Source organism: Chinchilla lanigera, unplaced genomic scaffold, assembly GCF_000276665.1.
Source record: "Chinchilla lanigera isolate Chin_1 unplaced genomic scaffold, ChiLan1.0 scaffold00061, whole genome shotgun sequence".
Lineage (NCBI taxonomy): Eukaryota > Metazoa > Chordata > Mammalia > Rodentia > Chinchillidae > Chinchilla > Chinchilla lanigera.
This window is the reverse complement of record NW_004955462.1, coordinates 4,164,322-4,184,366: the sequence shown is the minus strand read 5'-3', so window position 1 is coordinate 4,184,366 and position 20,045 is coordinate 4,164,322. Positions and strand designations below refer to the sequence as shown.

At 39.5% G+C, this 20,045-nt stretch overlaps 1 protein-coding gene across 6 annotated transcripts in view; it reads right to left on the bottom strand.

Annotated features, from left to right (window-relative positions):
* The window catches only part of Nrp1 (neuropilin 1), a 139,016-nt gene that overhangs the window by 56,646 nt on the left and 62,325 nt on the right, over positions 1–20,045 (bottom strand). For all 6 annotated transcript variants that reach the window (XM_005398147.2, XM_005398143.2, XM_005398148.2 and 3 more), the window contains exons 5-6: positions 14,860–15,015; positions 12,165–12,331 (exon numbers count right to left, since the gene is read on the bottom strand). In XM_005398147.2, the coding sequence (XP_005398204.1) occupies positions 12,165–12,331; positions 14,860–15,015 (323 nt within the window). The remainder of the gene's footprint in view (positions 1–12,164; positions 12,332–14,859; positions 15,016–20,045) is intronic.

The following is a 20,045-nucleotide window of genomic DNA, read 5'->3' as shown; positions in this document are numbered from 1 at the left end:
AGAAAATATTAAAAGGCGGTAAAGTATCTTTCTGTTCCAAAAGCTATTATTCCGCTCTACCTAAATGTTTTATCTCCTCTATTGCAGTGATCCCTAAATAAACACACATTTCTACTCAGCATCTGTCTATTCCAGCACAAACAAATGACTTGTTGATTATTAGCTTTGCAGTAAGTCATGCCTTTAATTTTTCTCCCTTCTCCTGAAAACTTGGTTTCAAAAATAAACACAAGGGTGAATTTCTGGAAACTAAAGACTTACAGATGGGGGCAATGGTCTAAATCAGTCAGTTGGCCTATAAACTTTGACAGCATCCTTTTACATGGGTTTTCCATGTATTTCTCAGTGATCAAGGCAGGCCTTTCTGGGTAATGAGAGTTTCATGTACTGATGGCAAATCTGCAAGTCCAGGTGTCCACAAAATCTTCTTTATTTGGCATTAAGAATTCTGCAAGGAGCTGATGGGATTACAGAGATTAAAGTCAGCCACTCGCTGAAGGTTATAAAGAATGCTACCCTGGAGACAAGAAAGAAGAGAAAGTACAGGCAGCCTAGGTACAGCTGGTTGTCAGAAATCATATGTAAACAGTTCGTCTCTGAGGGGATGCCAATCATTCCTGGGAAGAGTTGAAATGAATTTCGTGATTTAATATTTGGTCAACTGTGTGTTCCCTGTTGGAAGCTTACCATGCATCCAGGAACTATATACTGATTCTTTTTCTAAAACATCATTTCTGAAAGGGACGAGGAAGGCCTTGGGAAAATGCATATTCAAAGAATTACTCTGTAAGAGAATCATTTGTAATTGGAATGCACAACTGAGTGTCTATGGTTTTGAACAGAGCAAATGCCAGCCTGGGGCAGGAACAAGAAACAGTTCAGGTGGTATTTCGTGGTTGGAGGTGCAAAATGAAAACAAGGAAGGAAGAGGCATTCTGCAGTGAGTTGTGACTTGATACCTCCAACCAAAGTGAGGGCCAAAGTATGGCGTCATTCTGTGCTCTGAAGGCCGTGTCCCTTTGCCTTCCAAATGTAATCAGTGGACACAACTGCAAACTGTTCTCATATTCTGAAAAAAATTCATTTTACTGATTTCATGCATATCAGCCTGGGTCACATAATGGAAAAAGGCATGTGCATGTTAACTTGCACACCACAGGAGCACGGGCACAGATGTCACACTAAACACCATGTTATTCCTCTCCCAGCACCGCCTGGTATCCTTAACAGAACAGGAATGGTGACTTTAGTTCAACCACTGGAACCATGCTCAACACATGGTTGGATGCATCTATTTCAACCACAGGCTTTGCCGTGGCAAAAGACGAACTGTCTCTTGGACGACACGGCCGTGCTCTTCTGTGTACCTGTGCTCAGGTGAGGTTGGACAGGAGGCTTCTTGGCAGAAAACACAGATCTAAGCTTAGCACATGTTGAGATATGCTGAGAAAAGTATCCTTTCCATACAGGCATGCTAGTTATGGGTTAAAGCACACAATTTTGCATAGTTTTCATAAAACTGGCAGGATCTAAAAAGAAATGCAACAAACTGATTCTTAATCCGTTTGAATTACTTTCAGTAAAAAGATTTTAATTGAGATGAATCTTACATGAGAAACATATATATACGAAATGCTGACACTTTAAAGAAAGATAAGCAGATCAACAGATGTTGACATAAACTCATCTGGAAAGCAGCAATGTTCCCCCACCAAGAGCACTGGATTCTTGCATGACAGAAGTTGGTAATTACAGCTGAATTGCTACATATACAAATGGAGGCCCCAAAGTACCCCTTCCTGCTGCCTCTTACTTGTTGCCCTACTTCCTGGATGACATAGGGATGTCCAGATGGAGGTCACATAAGATGCTTCCCACTCAATATACAGGATTTCTCTATTTACTAGTAATTCATTTTACTGCAAATATATTAAATGAACAAGAGTTCTGATTTCTTCAGATGGTAAATAATTGTTAAGTAAATGAATTTTTTCTAAGTAAATAGTAGCATCGTTATAAATGCACGCAATATTTGGAAACATCTGTTAACGCAAAAGGAATTATATAATGCATGCGTTATAAAATGTTGCTGATTGAGAGTAGCGTGACTAATGTGGATTTTAAAAATCTATTTAAAAAACCAGTCAAATTATTGAGCATATATGCTATATCCTTATTGTGTTAAAATTAGGAACTTAAAAAAAGTTACTTGCTTTTCTCACCATAAGTTCCATGTGCCTCCCAAAATATAACTTTTCCATCAAAATTTCACATTTTATATGGTTTTCTAACTTCTTTCATTACCAGGCTATTTCCCACTAAAATTTTGATATTTCATTTCCAGGTCTTCAAACTTAAAGCTCTGTCAAACTTCTTGGTCCTGTAGCCACCAGCCTGTCCCACTGCTGGGGCAGGGAGGTGAACATCCCCCCCCCCCCCGTCATCTTTCCAACTTCCACAATGGGACAATCCCATAAAGACTTTCTCCAGACAGCTGGATTCCTGGCAATGCTTTTTCTCCTTCATTTTTCTGGGTCATCTTCTGGCTTATAAAATGCTCAGAACTGAAGGTGATATTTGTCTTTTTAAGGAAGGAAAAAAGACTGGGTACTGGCAGAACTTTAAGGTGTGAACTGTCTGTCATGTTACGTAAGCTCCTGCCTTACAGACATTTCCTTCGAAGACTGAAGAGACATGAAAGGTGAACTGTCTGGGCTTTGCCTTATCTCCCCTTGTGGGCTGCACCTCTCTGCAAGCCAGAAAAAAGAATTAGAGAGAACAGGCCCTACTGGTGCAGTTTTGATGTGAAATTCTCTGGTAATCTTCCTGGTGAAGCCGACCCAAACTATTATTTAATCTAAGGAAAAACTTTTTAATGGAAAAAAATTGCTATGTGCTAGCTCGCATGATTATCAATAGTATGTAAAATGAATTCCAGGGATGTGCCACATACTTATACTTTCATCTTAGGTGAGCTCAGGGCACTAGCTGGTAGAGTACATTTATTTTTAATAGAATCATGGGAACTTTAATGCTTGAAAGGGCCCTAGAAGCTGTCTCTCCCATCCAATCACCCACCCCCCTGAAGAATTTCATCAATAGCCCTCTCAGGCTTGCGAAAAGAATAAAAGAGCTCATATTTTTTTCTAAATCCATAAAATGTAGTTTAGAAGTTTAAAGCTTTAGAACTACAAGAAAAAATAAAACAGGTAGAATTAAAACATCATTCTCCCAAAGGAAGGTAATTAGGAGGATGTCGTCAATGCATGTTTAACCTCTTAGGCAAAGACAGCTGAGAGAAAGAATGCACAAATCATTTGCACAAGTGCATATGTGATTATTCTGAGTCATAATATGTGCAATTAGCCTCAAACACTTACTCTGTTCAATACTTGGAAATGTAAAAGCATAATATATTTTATTACTATTGCGATTTATAGAGCATTTTTAAATTTAATCTACTTTCCTCTGATTATTTGAACCTACAATTGAATGAGATTAGATGGCTAAGGGAGGGGAGAGGAGACTGGGAAAAGGAAATAGTGTGTTTGCCCTCTCACTCGCCTTCGTGTGTGCGTGCATGTCTATTTCATTTCAGGTCTGCATCCGAAACTGCTATGTTGATGTGGATTGAAATTGCCATTTTGATGTGAAGTTTTCAAGTGGTGCGTTCATTAAATGGGAACTATCCCCAGACACAGAATCCCTATCTACACCTGAGCTCTAGAATTGCCGGGGCGGTGGGGGGAACACCTCTCTCTCGCATCACTGGAGAAAGTTGCTGTGGATGTGCCAGAAGTTTCAAAGGATGGGTCCTGCCACTTCTGAAGGACACACATTTCTTGCTCTGCAGTTTTCTAACTACAATATGAAAGTTATTTAAAGCTCAGGAGTGGGGTGTGTTATATTACATGCTGTGTAAACGTGGCCACTGCTCCTAAATGCGAACATTAAATGCACTCTGTAAAAGGTACAATTATTACCACAGGGACAGAAACCAACAAACCCCACCAAAGGAATTTCTTCAAACTGCTATCATAAAATCTGAACATGTTATGGATTTCATTAACATTTTACTCCCTGAGGACTCCCAATTGTATAATAACAGAAGTTCTTTAAATTTTAAATACCACAGACAGAACAGCCTTTCACCCAAAACAGATGTGAAGCCATCCACCTTGCCTTCTTATTGGCCCACAGATCTGAAACTGGCTGGTAATTGATAGCTCTTAATGTGTTGTTGTTTAGTTTACAGAAATGGAAACTTAATATTATTTTTCCCATGAAAAGATACATTAATAAGGGATAGACAGACTTTTCCGCCACAGTTCCTTATTCTTGATTACATTTGAAGTTAAACAACAAGAACCACAATAAATCTTTGATTTACATACTCATGAAAACTCGAATAGGAAAGCCAAAGCCTGACACATAACGTTCACATGTGGAGGAGCTAATTTCAGTCTTAATTTGCCTCAATCTTGTTCATGACGTCCGCAATTTTACCCTTGGGTTTCCTTCCCTTCATCCCGTCCTTATCTCTGTGCATTTTGAGTCCGGTTATGCAGTTGTCTGAAATAACATCTGTATTTATTTAGCTAAAGACAATTCACTTTTAAAAGCTAAAAATAGTGAAACTTAAGATAAATAAACAGGGAAGTTTAAGATGCGATTTTCCTGCATACGGTAAACAAATGCATCTGTATTTTAGAACAACAAAAGGTCTACGGTTCTGTCCAAATAATAGCTACAAGTGGCTGGAAAGCAACAAAACACAGCCAAATAAGCTGCTTCTTCACTCAAAGGATGGAGCAGTTTGATTATTTAAAAATGAGTAAAGGGCTCAGACATCTTCTACACCACTCATTTTCAATTGGGAGTGATTTTGCCCTGAGCAGTGGACATTATAAATAAAAATGTAAAATCAGGAGACATTTTTGGTAGCCCTAACTAATGTGAGTTAGAACACATACTACTGGCTTCTATTGGCTAGAGGTCAGGAATGCTGGTAAATACCCTGCAATGAGCAAGACAGACCTTATGACTAGCGAGTGTTCACCCCTAGAGATGAGCACTGTCCAGGCCACAGAAACCCTCCAAACATCGTCCAGCGGTTTGTTCACATTGTACGTTCTGCACTGACTTTCCGCTGTAATAGGTGTCACCTACCAAACAGCAGCTAAGCTAGGAGAGGCTGGGATTTAAACCTGCTTCCTGATCTTCAAGATACCACCTCCAAAGGCACTCAAATTGACTTTGTTAACTACTGAGTTAGAACAAGGGTGTTAAAGAATCTAGTTCAAGTTTTGCCATTAATTTACTATGTGGTCTTGCAAATCTATGTAAATCTATGTGGTCTTGGAATCTATGTAAACTAAGAAACTTAGTCAAGAAGAGGCTTACAGTCCTTATTAGAAAGCTGAGGTATGCTAAGAAGAAAAAAATGCTTTCCAGAATATGGCATAAATGCTGGTTCTAAATACGGTGGACACTGATATAGAATAAAAAGAAGCTAAAACTGTATGCAAAATAGAATGTTTATGCTACACAGATGATTTATTTTTAAGTGTAATTCTACCTAAATAGCTGTGGTTCATTAATGCTGTCTTCAAATGTTTTCTCTACAGTATGTTGACATGAAATACTAATTAGTAAAATCATTTGAGTTTTAAAAACAAAGTTAAATAACCAACTTGACTAAAATGGTTAAAACCATCTTGGTAATTTTGAGATGATAACAACGTGATTAAGAATATCCAAATAAGTACTTGTCACACATGCTTCTGCTTTCCCCAAGTCAATGCTCCTTTAAAAAAAGACCTTAAAACTTCTGAATGTCATCTTTCCCTCTATATTTCTTTCAAATGACAGAACTGTGAAAAGCCAAGTTCTCAGAGGAAGCATTAGGAAAAGTGGCTCAGGAGATGGAAACTTCTGGAATCTTGGTTTCTTGAGTGGAAACCCAGTCACAGGTGACAGACTTGCGAGATGCCAAGGGGAAGGATGTAGAGCATTTATTTTATGAAGGAAACACCGCATCTATGAAGTCAACACAGAATCAGGCTAAGACAACCTGAGACTCACCTTGCAGTGTTTTGTAAAACAAATTACGTACCTTCCAGATAAATGCTTTTGCGAAAACAGCATGTTAAGATGTTAATATTAGTTGCAATAAACACACACACACACACACACACACACCTGGGAGTACACATTTGATTGAACAGCTGTATTTTCCCTAAATTTGCCAACATTATATTTTACATCACTCCACATTTGGCTAACCCCGTGAGCTATTTTTGTCAGTTCTGTAGTTACAGATTTATAAAGTATCATTTTATTGTAATTTCAGCAATTTACTAATGATCTGAATGAGTTAATGCACCCTCTAAAGTGTCTGGTTTATAAACACAGAGTGTTTACAATCAGTATAACCTCACTCTATATATGTTCTGCGTTAGTAAATTTAGCAGATGGAACTGATATTTGAATACAGCATTTTAGAGTCTAAACCTGCCAGAAATGGGCAATTTTGTGAACAAAATCAAAACTTCAGACGGTATCTGTTCCACAATAACTATATTAATATTAGAAAGCAAAAGATTTATCTAGAAAGTATAGAAGGAAAGAAAATACTGCATGAAGCTTGTTAAAATAAATGACATTCTATAGCTTTAAAATAAGTTACTTTCTACTTTCATTTCAGTTGGTGCTTTGAAGATTAAAAACAAGAGTTTCAAGTAAAAAAAAGTCTAATCCAATAAGCAATCACTCTTTCCCACCCAAAATATAATACAAATGTATAACAATATTATTATACATGTTACCAGTATTTCATTGCATTTGGCACTAAAGGCGATCAAACTGGCCCCTTCCTAGCCCTTGAAATCAAGTCCATGCTTTTAAATTATTTTTGTTCTCTAATCTCAACAAATCCAAACTGACAGCTCCAGTCTTCTGTTGTGACAGAGCCACCTTGGCTGTTGCTGATAGCAGCAACCCACAGCTCTGGGTAGGGACACCGGGGAAACATGCGGGAGCCCCTCAACCAAAGGGCAGATCCTGGAGTTGAGGGTCCAAGGGTCTCCTCTGTGATCCACCAGACCTTCAGATCTTGCTAGGCTTCATCATTTTTCTCCAAATAGCAGGAGAGTATCTCATCAGCACATCACAATCACAAGGGCAGGGGGTGAAAAGCCCAAATAGAATGGCAAAGAGCTCCACCACAGCTCCATGTCAGATCCAGCTCCAAGAGGTGACTGACCAGCTGCCTTAATCTGGACTTCCCATTCAGGGCCCCGGCCTCGTTAGACAAGCATGAAGGAGGAAGTCCACTGCATGAATGAGATTTCCCACAAGTTATGTCTTTTCTCCAAGTTGAGACTTTGGTGAACCATTTTAATCTCTCTGGACCTTCATTGTCTCCTAGGAGAAGACTCTCTGGTCTACTTATTTTACCATCTAAAGCTCAGAATTTGTGTAAGAAACAGACACTTTTATAGAAGCGTTGTAAGCATTAAATTATACTGTGAGAACATGCCTCACAACTAACTTTGCAATCCACATGACATGTTAAAGTCTACTTGGATTTGACCAGCCTCCATGTTGAATCTCCATGGAGGTGAGATTGGACAATGCTGCAATGAGGTGAAGGTGAGGTGTGTGTGGCCTTGGGTGTGTTTGCCTCAGTTCTGCCTATCTCCCTACTGTCCTCAGGGCTTTTATTACTGTTTTCAAAGTTTCTTCAGGGAAAAAATGTGAAAGATTTTAATAGAAATCTTTTAATATTAACTGAGGAATACATATCAGGTAAAAAGAAAACATGGAAACAATTTTCTTCAAATGGTTGGCTCTAGTTTCTTACGTCTGGAACTTTCTCTTTAAACTTCAGAATTAATCTCTGTACTAGGAAATGCAAGGGTGAGAGAAAGCATTTGCTTCAGGGGCTTGATGGTGCTTTCTTATAACTGCAGACTTTTTCCAGGCATATTTCCTTCTTCTGTGTGAATACTCCATAATAGGGCTGATTTACTAAACCAAATAGGATGTGGATGAGAAGCCAATGGCTTTCTGCCCCTCTGGAATAAGTGGAAGCATAAATAATCTAGTACCAATTTTTTTCCATAAAAGAACAATGCCTTCAAATTTAGGGAAGAGCGGAGTTTCAGCCTGAGTGGGTTTGTCAAATAATTCTATTTCTAAAGTCACTGGACAGTATGGTAATCGATTAGTCACTGGTGCCACTTTTATTTCTCCAGATCAACAAAGTTCATATCCCACCCAGGCATTGTGTCTCTTATCTTAATTTTTTTCTGTCTCCTGGCATTTTAATCAGGGAAAAGTCACAGTTGTTTTGAGGAAAGCGCTCCCAAGAGCTTTAATTAAAGCTGGAAGGATAAATCTGTTTACAGCGTGGTGAACACTATCATTAATAAAACATTGAAATAATTAACGAATTAAATTCTGCTTTGTGTGTGAGTGGCTACATTTAGGATCTATGAGGACATGTCTTCCAAACAGATACAGTATTTATGTACTTTCTAAGAGAAGAAAAGAAAATTAGAGTCCAAATTTCACTGAGATTCATAGCATCAAAGCATGCTAAAAACTTGAATGGAGTTAAGGCTACATTATCTTATTTTATAGGAAAAGAAACTCAGTTTCAATGAGTTTAATGTGTGAAAGCTAATAATGTGCTTGTAAGAATTTTTATTGTATCACAGATACACTGAGTTTTTGCTCTGATTATTTAACTAGAAACAAAGGAAGAACAGATAAAATTATAATGAGATAAGCAGCTCGAGAGCACAGAATATAGAATGGAACACTCTGGGAAAAAATGAGCAAATTTCATAGTGTGATTAACTCTGTTCATTGACAACTGAGACTTTTTAGCTGCTTGAGCTATTAAATGGCCTTCTGAGCAGGATGTGGCTGTGTGCAAACCTTCAGATTGGGACTTCCCTTTCTGTTTCTTCTGACCAAAGGGCTCCTTGACTTGTTTTTAAGCTTCCTGGCAGACAGCAGATCTCACAGGAAGCGCCAGTGTGGACGTTTGCATCCACCACTAATGATGCATTGTTTTTTTATGTCACTCAGTAATTTCCTAGGGAAAACAATGAGAACCAAAGACTGTTCCTGTCTTGAAGGAAAGTCAACTTCCAAAGTTGCCTTATTAATTTAGCACATGGAAGTATTTGTCCTTGTTGTTGCTACAGCAACACGTTTTGTGGGGTAGGTTTCATGCAAAATGGGAAAAAGATGAAAAAGAAAACAAATGTCATCTGCATACTTAGGTGCATAAAAATAGAATTGTGTGTGCACTGGTGTGCGTGTGATTAGAGGTGCATGCCTTTTGCCCTCAATCTAAGTTACGCTGCACTTGTTGATTAATTTATAAAACATCTACCCAATGAAAACAACCAGACAGCCACTTCCAGGGAGCTTCAGAAAAGCTGGGAACACATGAAATTATTCATAATTAGTGGTCGATGGATGTTAACAGTTCCCACCATGGACATATCACCGCAAGCACGTAAATAAGCCCCTTGAGCTTCGAGGGGAGAAAAAGATAATTTTACCTCAAAATGAATAGAATCTACACTTTGGTGACAGTCACCTTTCAGAGCAAGAACTCTGCACTCTAGATTTAGAAACAGTCAGCACCCACCCCATCTCAGCATGTGCCTCCTCAGCTGGAGGAATGGTGTAGAGGGAGGGCCCTAGTGTTTCTAAGACAGATTTGAAATTATCAATTTGATAATGAATCATAACGACATTGCACACTGGAAGGTAACAAAGCAAGTGTTGAATTCTAACAGATCTTATTTCGAAGTCTGGTCACTGTGACTTGACTGAGCATTCTGACATTTCTCTAAAACCTAGTATCTTCATTTTTAAAGTGGGGATGATTGCACCTCCTTCCCAGAATTGTGGTGAAGGTTAAATAAAAAATATGAAGCTAGGTGTGGTGGCACATGCCTGTAATTCTAGCACTAAGGAGGCTGAGGCAGGAGGATTGCTGAGAGTTTGAAACCAGCCTGGGCTATATAGTGAGTTCAGGGCCAGCCTGCAGTACCTAGTGAGACCCTGTCTCCAAAATAGAACTCCCCCCTGAAAATGTCACATATGTAGTATAGGTTGGGCTATTTAATATGCATTCCACAAATGGGAGTGGTCCGTGAATGGCATAATCATCACTCACAGCACTCACTAGAGATATCTGGCACTCTTCTGGCTGCCAGCATAGAACGGTAACACTCCCGCCCATCCTGGGGTTGAGTGTGGTGGGGTGGTTTGCTGTGGCAATGAAATGTGAGTAGTCAGTGTGGTTATCTTACCGGCTTTCTCCTTCTGCCTTAGTGACAACGTCATTTCTCAGGACACTCACTTCCTCAGCCTCGGTCCAGGTGTGAGACCATGTGGAGCAGATCTCCAGTTGCTCCAGCAATGGAGTAGCATGAGCAAGAAGAAATCCCCTTCTTTGAGGAGGGTGGACTACCTTGCTTCTCTCTACCATGCTATCCCATTGACAGAAAGGGTTGGAGGATGTGAGATTTTTTTTTCCTGCAGTGATCTCAAATTGCATCTAACCCTGAAGAATGATGTAAAATCCTGTCCTGTTGACAAATGCTTTGTGAGGGCCCATTTAGTCTCCATGTTCCTATGGACACAGAATTGCCTTGCATAGAAGAATTGCTATCACTGCAATTTCAGAACTCCTGCAAGACCACCGGCCCTACATTATCGAGTGCTCTCTGCATTGCCAAGAATAGGACCACATTACTATGCAGACATGCTTAGCAAGGCAAAATGTGAGCTTTCCTCTAGAGGCGCATCTGTCAATCACACTGAACTGCTCGCTGGTTTGGGGATGTGGAAAAACAAGTTACCAAGAGCTATTTTGACATGAGCAAATTCATTTCATTTCTGGCTTAATCTAGAGCTGGATCCAGCAATCCCCAGATAAAAGTCTCATCTTTTCTCACCCTCTCCACATTTCTCACTGCTATCATTTAGAGGTTAGCATGAGTTCAGTCTCCTGTAATAGGCTATTTCACTTTAAGTGTATGTTAAACTAATATTGACCTTTCCAAAGTAAAACAGAATCTGGTATTTGTGCTCAAATGACTGAGACAGCAATAGATGTGGAAAGAAGAGCATAAATCATCTTGGTTTTCTTTTTGCTTAGAAACTTTCCCCAGGAATTAGTCACTTTTATGTTTCTGGCAATAGATGTAAGACAGGTTGTACCTACTCTTCTGAAAAAGAAATCTGGATTTTTCAGCAAATAACCATTAGGATAATTTCTCTTCAGTCTTACCTAACAATTCAGATATAGATACTTCACTTAGCAATGGGGGAACAACTCAGGAAGGTGTGTATCAAGCCTTGGGCGCGAACATCCAGACATCAAAGGTGGGCAGGAATGGGCTTTGGGAATGGCACTGGTGTAAGGAGGAGGGGTGTGAGACTGCCAGAGAGTTGTGGGTGACAGTATAGAAGCTGGGGGAGGATAAGGAGGGATAAGCTGGTATACAGTTATGGGAGGAAAGGGATGTCAGAGCCAAGTAAGAAAAACAGAAGCAACATCCCTAATGAAGACACAAATATGTGCATTCCACACATATCCATGGGCAAGGACACAGCCGACAGAGGCCAGAACTCTCAATTAACCCCCTTCCTGGGTATGTATGAGGTCTGTAGACCTGTATGGAAAATATACTCCAACCCTTCTTTCCCTTCTTCTAACCTGAACACACCAAAATAAACCTACACTTGGAAACAATGATTTCATGCATGTCTACACACAGAATTCATGTGTTTCATCAAGGAAACTGGTACATGTCAAAGTAGGAAGCATATGTGTAGAAATGTGTAGTTGGGAAAATTGGATATTTTAGTTTTTATCAAAGTAAGCCATCTGTCCTCAAATTCTTTGACGAGTGGCATATAAGGGCCTGAGAAGACCGACGATGTTCAGGAGGGGCCATGTGAGGCCCTCTTCCCCCACGACGCAGTAAGTGATTGTTCCTTAAGTATTATACCTAGCTAGTGCTCTTCTTGTCTGAGAGCAGTTTTCACAGCATGGTTCTATACATGAGCCTTTCCAGATGACCCAAACGTCCTTCCCCTCTAGCAATGCCAGGTCTTGTGCCACGTACCTGTATCCACTCTCGGTAGGAGTCTTCCCCTGGAGTCCACCCGTTCTCAGGGTAGTTCAGGCGAGAGCGCTCTGCAGACCAGTTGATGCTGTACTGGGAAGAGGCTTTGATCTTGTCGGAGTGAATCTCTCCGGACTCCATGCCCAGTGGTTCCATACACTTGAAATCTGGTGGGAACAATGAGGCCCAAATCATCAAAACTCTGGGGATCCAAGTTTTTCTTCCAAGTCTGGCAAACTAAAGAGTTCATCTGCTCAAAGTCTTACAAAAGAAGCAGGCAAGGGACTTACTGGAATGTGGCACTGATTCCTGCATTTTCCTAGCATCATTTAAAAATAAGGCTATGATTGTCGTTACAATGACTAATAATTTTCCCAAGTAGACTTAGGTTGATAAAAATACTATTAGACAAATTAGGAAATGATGGAAATTCTGATTTATTTCCAAAGTTAAGTGAGTGTGTGTGATATGAGTTTTCATAAAAAATTGTATTTAAATAAAATTTCAAAATTGAGTTTTTTCTCTAATATTTAATAACACTGAAAGAGATTCTGTGTCTATTCACAATTCATGTCTAGTGGATAATAGCTCTTAACTCCCTTTCAGATTTCCTGCAGTTGGGACCCGAAATACCTCTCCTTAACATCCATTTTTCATGCCCTTTGCCCCTGCACTGGTCACAATTATTAACATCTTTAATCTAGTTTATTAAAACACAGAAGTATCCATTAGGCCTAAATTGCAGGGTTACATGGCCCAAAGAGCACCACAGTATTGTTAATTCCTATCATCTTGTTTTGAAATCCTATATCATTTATTGTTTTTGTGTTGTTTTGTTTTTGTCTTCATTGTTGTTATTTTGTTATTTTCTCTCTTTAAAATAAAAAAGATAGCAATTATCTTTTTCATCAAGGAAACTGGTATATGTCAAAGTAGGAGGCATATGTGTAGAAACGTGAAATACACACACACACACACACACACAATAGCTAAGATAATTGTACTACTAATTTCTATTAGTTTATTGAAAGGAACAGTTAGTGCTTACATTGTTTGATCAATTTTGCATGCCTATATCTGGTGATCTGAGCAACTACTTTGAAGATAACAATATACAATATAATAACCATTGTTAATTTCCTATCATCTTGTATTGAAATTCTGATTCATTTTCATTGTTTCATTATTCTCTTTAAAATTAAAAAAAGGCAGCAATGCTCACTATGATGACCATGAATCACTAAAGCCTGTACAATATTCCACGGGCCCAGCATAGTTAGTGTGATGATACTGAGATGTGAATAATCAAATTTAGGAAAATGTTAACCCAAAGTTAAAAAATCTTTAGGCATTAAATGGAGGATTCTCACCTATGCAGAAAATCTCAATGCTTAGATCGTAAGTGCCCCACAAAGGTTCACCTATTAAATACTTACTCCCTAAGGGGCCACTACTGGGTGAGGGTAGAACCTTTCTGGTGTGGGGCAGAGTGACAGGTCTTTAGGTTACTGGAAACACATCCCAAGAAGGAGACTGGTGGGACCCTGGTTTAATTTTCCTCTCTTGTACTTTCTAGCCATCGGGTGAGCTGCTTGGCTCCACCATGAGTTCCCACCATGACCTGCTGCCTCACAGCAGGCCCAAAGTAACTGCACTGGCTGATCAGCCTGGAGCTTCCAAAACTGTCAGCCAAAAATAAACCCTCTATCTTTTAAGTTGGTTGTCCCTGGTATTTACCATAGCAATAGAAAGCAAACACACTCAGCTAATCAAAATTTCATATTTTTCTGAATTTCCTATCCTAACAGATGACATTTTTTGACATAAAAGGTCTTTTTTCGTTGGTTTCATACTTTAAGCTCAGGCTTGTTATTTGTAATGAAGCATAATTTATAGGTACAAAATTATAAAAATTAATGAGTCAAAGTAAGTGCCAATAAGATTTTGTTCTTAGCCATCTTATTTCCTGGTAAGCTTTGGTAGAAGGGGTGCTAGAATCTCTAGGATGGGCCTCCATACGCCCTGTGTCCTGCCACTAAGTCACCATACAACCTGGCAGCTAGAACTGACAGAACACACAAACGTGTATTCTTTGTCCTTTCAGCCTTCCCCTGCACCCGCTCTTACAAGAGCTGGAAGCCACTAAACTTTGAGAAAGGGGTTGAATTGGATGAGTATTTTCGTAGGATATAAAAATCCATTACTCTCTGTGTGTGATGGAAAGGTATTAACAAAAATGGAAAGGTGCTTCTTTTCATGAATATCCACTTTCACTCAGGTAAGAAAGGGAAACATAACAGCTCCCCCCAGGGTCCTCTACAACCAAAGCACCGCGCGCTGCCCGTTCTGTGTGACTGCTCTGACCATTGGCTCCCTTTTATGATTCTCTGCCTGTTATGTGTTTGAGGGTGTCAGGGAGGGATCTGGCCCTATTTCATTGTTTGGAGGCAGTGTGTTGCTATTTTGCACTTCCTCCAACGATTTCAGAGTCTCATCCAGAGTTTTATGAAGAAAGCACACCAAATAGTTTTTCCTGTTGCTATTCATTAACAAAAAATTGAAAAGAGAAAAACAAACAACACTGAGCACCCCAGTTCACAAAACATTTCTTTAGTGTTACACACGGCTGCAGGTGTGTGAACTGGAATAACAGGGAGTATTTACCACAGGGCTTTGCAAGATGAATAACACTGACCTTCTGAGACACTGCTTTGCAAGATGCTGTAGTTGGCGGAGAAGCCTTCTTTGGCTATTGCGCTGTCAGTATAGAAAACCATGGAGAGAATGCCTGATGAAGAACGGATCTGACCTGGTATTTTCTGTCCACAAAAACGTCCAATGTGAGGGCCAACTGGAAATGCAGACACACAGGAAATGTCAAAATGTCTTTTCTTCTAGAGCAGATGCAGAAATAACCATTTACAAATATGGGTCTCAGCGGAACCTAGAAGTCTATTTTAACCCAAAGCAAGGCTTCCCTAGTTAATTGGTTTGCAACAAACATATTGGATGGGGTTTGTGAAGAGGATTTTAAAGTGTACTCAGAAGAGTAGTAACAGGCATAGCCATGTTCCCCAGTGAGCGGAGTTGTTTTCAGAACAGAATCGAAATGCTTGCTTCAGCTGTGAAGAATGAGGTTTGGGTTGTCTAGTGGCATCTTAGAGCTCATCTCCTGGGTCAAACTGATCACACAGCCCAGTGCTGAAAGGCTGTAGCTCAGGAGGTCCACAATTTCTCTCTAAGCTGCTTCTCCTCACTTCTCCTGTCCCTGGAAAGGATCAGGGTGAGACCTGAGTCTTGGGAACAGCACCAGTACAGAAGTCTGCTCCACAACTGTGTACCTCCGACTTCCTTCCTTGTTCCATCTTTCAGCCCCTGAATTCTAAATAAGATAAACATCACAGCTTTAGAGAAAGGACGAGGTCCCATGTCCTACTCAGGACTGTGTCTGATGCCTAGTGAATATCATAGCTGCAGCAATAAAAAATGTATAGATTGTAGATAAATGTATAGATTCTACATAACGGTACATTATAATCAAAATGAATGGCAAATGCATTTTCCTGACTTCTGTCTCAGGTTTTCTCTTCCAATGCACTGCATTATGTCTTGTGGCTGGGAAATGACCCAAGGCAGACACTTGGCTGTGCACAGCAGGAGAAAAGTGTACCCAAGGCAGTAAATGACCTAGAACACTGATTAGTTTGTGTTGAAGTCCTATTGTTATTTGGCTTAAACTGGCCACACCTTTGTTGAACTGCTTTGGACAAACGGTGGCAATAAGCCATTGTAAGTTGCCTTCTGAATTTCTCTCCAGATCAGCAGAGAGAGACAGACAGACAGACAGAAACAGAAACACAGAGACACAGAGATTCCTTTCTCTCTCAATTTTTTTTTTTTAATTGCACATATGGCAAAAATGTGGCAGATGGTTTGGAGTTAGGACAATCTGGTACGGACTGTTTTCCTCTACCCAGAATCCATGGATTCATGCCTTTCAACTAAGAGTTATTGCTTCATTGAAGACAGACAGTGGGTGGACCTTTCCCTGAGGGAACAGCCTTTCAGGGAGGTTGAGGTGCTCCCAGTCCTGTGTTTGGCACTTGAATGCACAAGGACCAGATGATGAGGACCAGAAGATGTTTCCAGTGTGACTGCAAATAGGAAGCCCACATACAAGCTGAATTCTCACTAGGCAGATAATCTGAACACCTTAATGTTTAGTGTGTAGATCTTTGGCAAGATGGGTTACTTCAAATACCTGATAAAGTCTATGCATTCAAAGTGATTAATCTGAGTAAATTCTAAGACTTTCCCTCACTCTCTGGAAACCAAAGGCTGTGTGTGGAGATGGGTTCATCACAAAGAAAACATGGAGGCTGTTAAAGCGGGGGAGACCAACGTGGATTATCTAGGGGAATCACATTGCCACGGACACACACTGTGCATTGGGGCAAGAGAATACTGTTGAATTAGCCTTCCCAGTCAGCAGTAAAAAACCACCCCAGAAGATCTTCACTGCTTCTTGTTTCACTTTAGGTTAATCTTGACCTCAAATTCTTCCACAAGGGCTAATTCTTTTCCAGAGTCTCTTCTTTCTGGATGTGGCCCTACCACAAATTCAACATTTTTTTTTTCTTTTCCACAGAACTCCATGTTGCCCATAACATATGCATGAAAATATCTTGCTACAACCAAAAACTTAGGTCTTTCCTTTCCTCAAAAAAAAAAAAAAAAAAAAAAAAAAAAAAAAAAAAAAGTATTCCATTCCTGGTCTGCAATTCTAAAGGGGAAGCTTAGAGTCCATTCATACTCCTGCATGTTCCCCCTCATTTAAATTCCATTTGTGTGGTTTCAGAATCTCCCCTTTAGTTTGTGGGCAAACTTTTACAGCCCTAAGCCTGGGGGTTGCTCTCTGATCACTGCAGCCACTGACCTTCCCAAGAATATACTCTGGCTAGGGGAGCTGCCATTGCTGGCGGCTGGTCCTCCCCCTCCCCGGCCACCCAATTCCCCTGGGGAGGGTGGATGGGGGAGTCTCTTTGAAAGAAGAAACAGAAGAGAACTTGTCTAACGCAGACTCATAATTTAGAGAGTCTCCATGACTCACTGGTTTATAATGTTTCAGACATGCTGGGTAAATCTGCCTTCTGTCCTTTAGAACATGCCCCCGGTCAGCGGCATGCAACTCTCTTTAGGAGCCCTTAAGATATGAGAGTGAAAGGTTTCTGCGACATAACACAAAGAGGCATTGAATTTTCCTGAACACCAGCAAGACCTCAGCCTAGCAAGCTAATGCAATATTGATCTGAACCGGAGTGGATGAAGCACTCGTGTCTGTCTCCTGTGTGTGCTCATTTGTGTATTTACATGAATACAGCTATTGGATTTCCTCTTTCTGTTATTACAGACCCAAAGGCCAAAGAGATGAATGAAAACAGTCACAAAAACCAGAAATATAATGCAAAAATTGAATTACTGAGGAATTTAAGCAAGCAAGATAAGCCAGGCTATCTTTCGGGGCAGAATAGGACTGTAATGATTGCATCTGGTCAGGTGTGAAGTAACACAGCATTTGTGCTGTTTAAAAAGATATACCTACAGCAGGAAATGGCAACAATATAGTTTTGTGTATTTTCCCGGTAATCTGTCCTATAATTACAACCCTACCACACAATCGAGACAATTTGGTTTTCTACTACATTTTTATGTGAAAAAAAGCAACAGTACACTGTAAAGGTTGACTTAGAGAATGAGATATTTTGAACAGATAAAAAAGGCAATCATTTGAAAGGTTCAAGATAGACTATCAATACTTTCTTAAATTAATAGCATATTGGTGAAAAAATCTAGAGTAATAAAAATAAACTTTGCAACTTAGCCTCCCTCACTCAAAATGGCACATTTACATCTGTCTTTATGGTTTTAGGTTAATTCCAATGTAAAAATAAACTTTAAACATGCCACCCACTTCCGATGTTATAAGACTTGTTCCTGAGGTAATCGATAATGTTGGGGTTATAGGTACCAACTGTAAATCCCATCTCTTTTCTTGCCTGGACAGAGGGCTAGGTGCACTTGTGCTCAGTGATGAAAGTCAACTATTTACATCCGGTTCCATCCTTCAGCACAAGCATTTGTGGCATCTACTGGGCCTCCAGCTTGGTGTACTCCTGCCCTGCACTTTCTACTTCCATTGGGGTTGCTACTTTCAAATCCACAGAACTTCAAAGAGAGTGATAGGTAAAGAAGTGTGATTCATAACGCGCATGCGCTGAATTTTGAGTTTTGAAAGAAACTGCTTTTCTTCAAAGTCAATATGAATCAATGGATGGCTTTCAATTACTTAGTCATTTAATTCAATGTTTATGATAAAATGCAACATAAAATCACTTGATGGTTAAAAGCCTTCCACGCCTTCTGCTTATTGTTTTTGGGAAAGATATCAAAGACTAAAAGCAATTTCGTTGGCAGAGGAACTGGATGTGTTGAGTTATTATGACAAAAATGTTTCTAGTGCCACTGACAGAAACCTTGGGAGGACTCAGATACTCATTTTGACTAAAAAAAAGAAAGAACTGTTTTGCTGGTGTTGGCTGCATAAGCTAGGTACATATTAGCAAATATACAAACACTTCTTCAGAGTCCAAACCCAGTTTTCTCTGGGAATAAGTCTAACATATAGTTCAAAACATGGATACATTTCAAGTCTGAAAACTCTTATTGTTAATTGTTTTTTGCTTCAACTCAGTGATTTTCTAGAGCCAGAAAATTACTACTTTGAAAGAGCCTTGACACTAATAACAATGTGCTTTTTTCTGAAAGTGTTCTAAATAAGTTTGTTGATTGGACCTCCTCTTTAGATGTCAATTTAAATGAAAGTTTTAGAAAGGAAGACTGCAAATTTGGATTGCAAACAAATAAACCCATTATTAAATGATCCAACTATTGTTACAACAATATGATAATATTGTTTTCTTAATTATTGGATTGAATATTTGTAAATCTATCAACACTGTTTGGGAAAATCTCATTACTTAATGAAGGAGTTTTGATAAAACCATCATAACCCTATTTATATGTTAAAAGAGCAAAGGAGATATTAAACTACTGTTAATTCACCCATTAAGTCCAATGACAGTGTAAGGTAATTCTGCAACCAGTTTTCTCCTAATTTTTTTATTGGTAAAATGACGGGTTTTAATGATGTTTCAAAGATGACAATGGTCTTCTTCACATCTTGTTCTTTGTTTACAGTTTATCAACTATTCTTTTCTCCAAATTGAGAATAGTATGTGGTTCTGCTTAGGAGATGGTTACACATCGTTAACTGCATGACCACCAAGAACTTCCAAGTTGTCCTTCCTGATCTGTGTAGTGCATGTACTCTAGGGAAATCTTAATATGAAACCAGACTAAACATAAGACAAGAAATGCAGCTGCAACAAATTATTTGAGATTATCTCTTTCGGTTCAGAATTTGCATGTGTACTTTTGCCATTCACCTTCTAATTCACCAGGGTTGGATGAAAAACTTTCATTTTGATGTCTACATGGGTATTTCCTCCCCTCCTTCAAATCTCTGCTCACATTCATTGTCTTTAACTGTCCAGCCTGACCACCCTATAAAATTTTAACCTCTACCCCCATCTCCCCTAGCTTTCTTCCTTTCTCTCTATTCTTCCTTCCTCCCTCTATCCCTCCCTCTCCATTCACTCTCCTTCTTTCCATGTCTTTCTTTTTTCTTTCTTTCTTTTTCTCTTTCTTTCTTTCTGCTTTGTTTATAATACTTGTCACCTTGTAGCATCCCATGCACATAACTGTAATGTGCACTGTTTCTGGTCTGACCCCCTCTTTGCAACATAAGCGCTACAAGGGCCA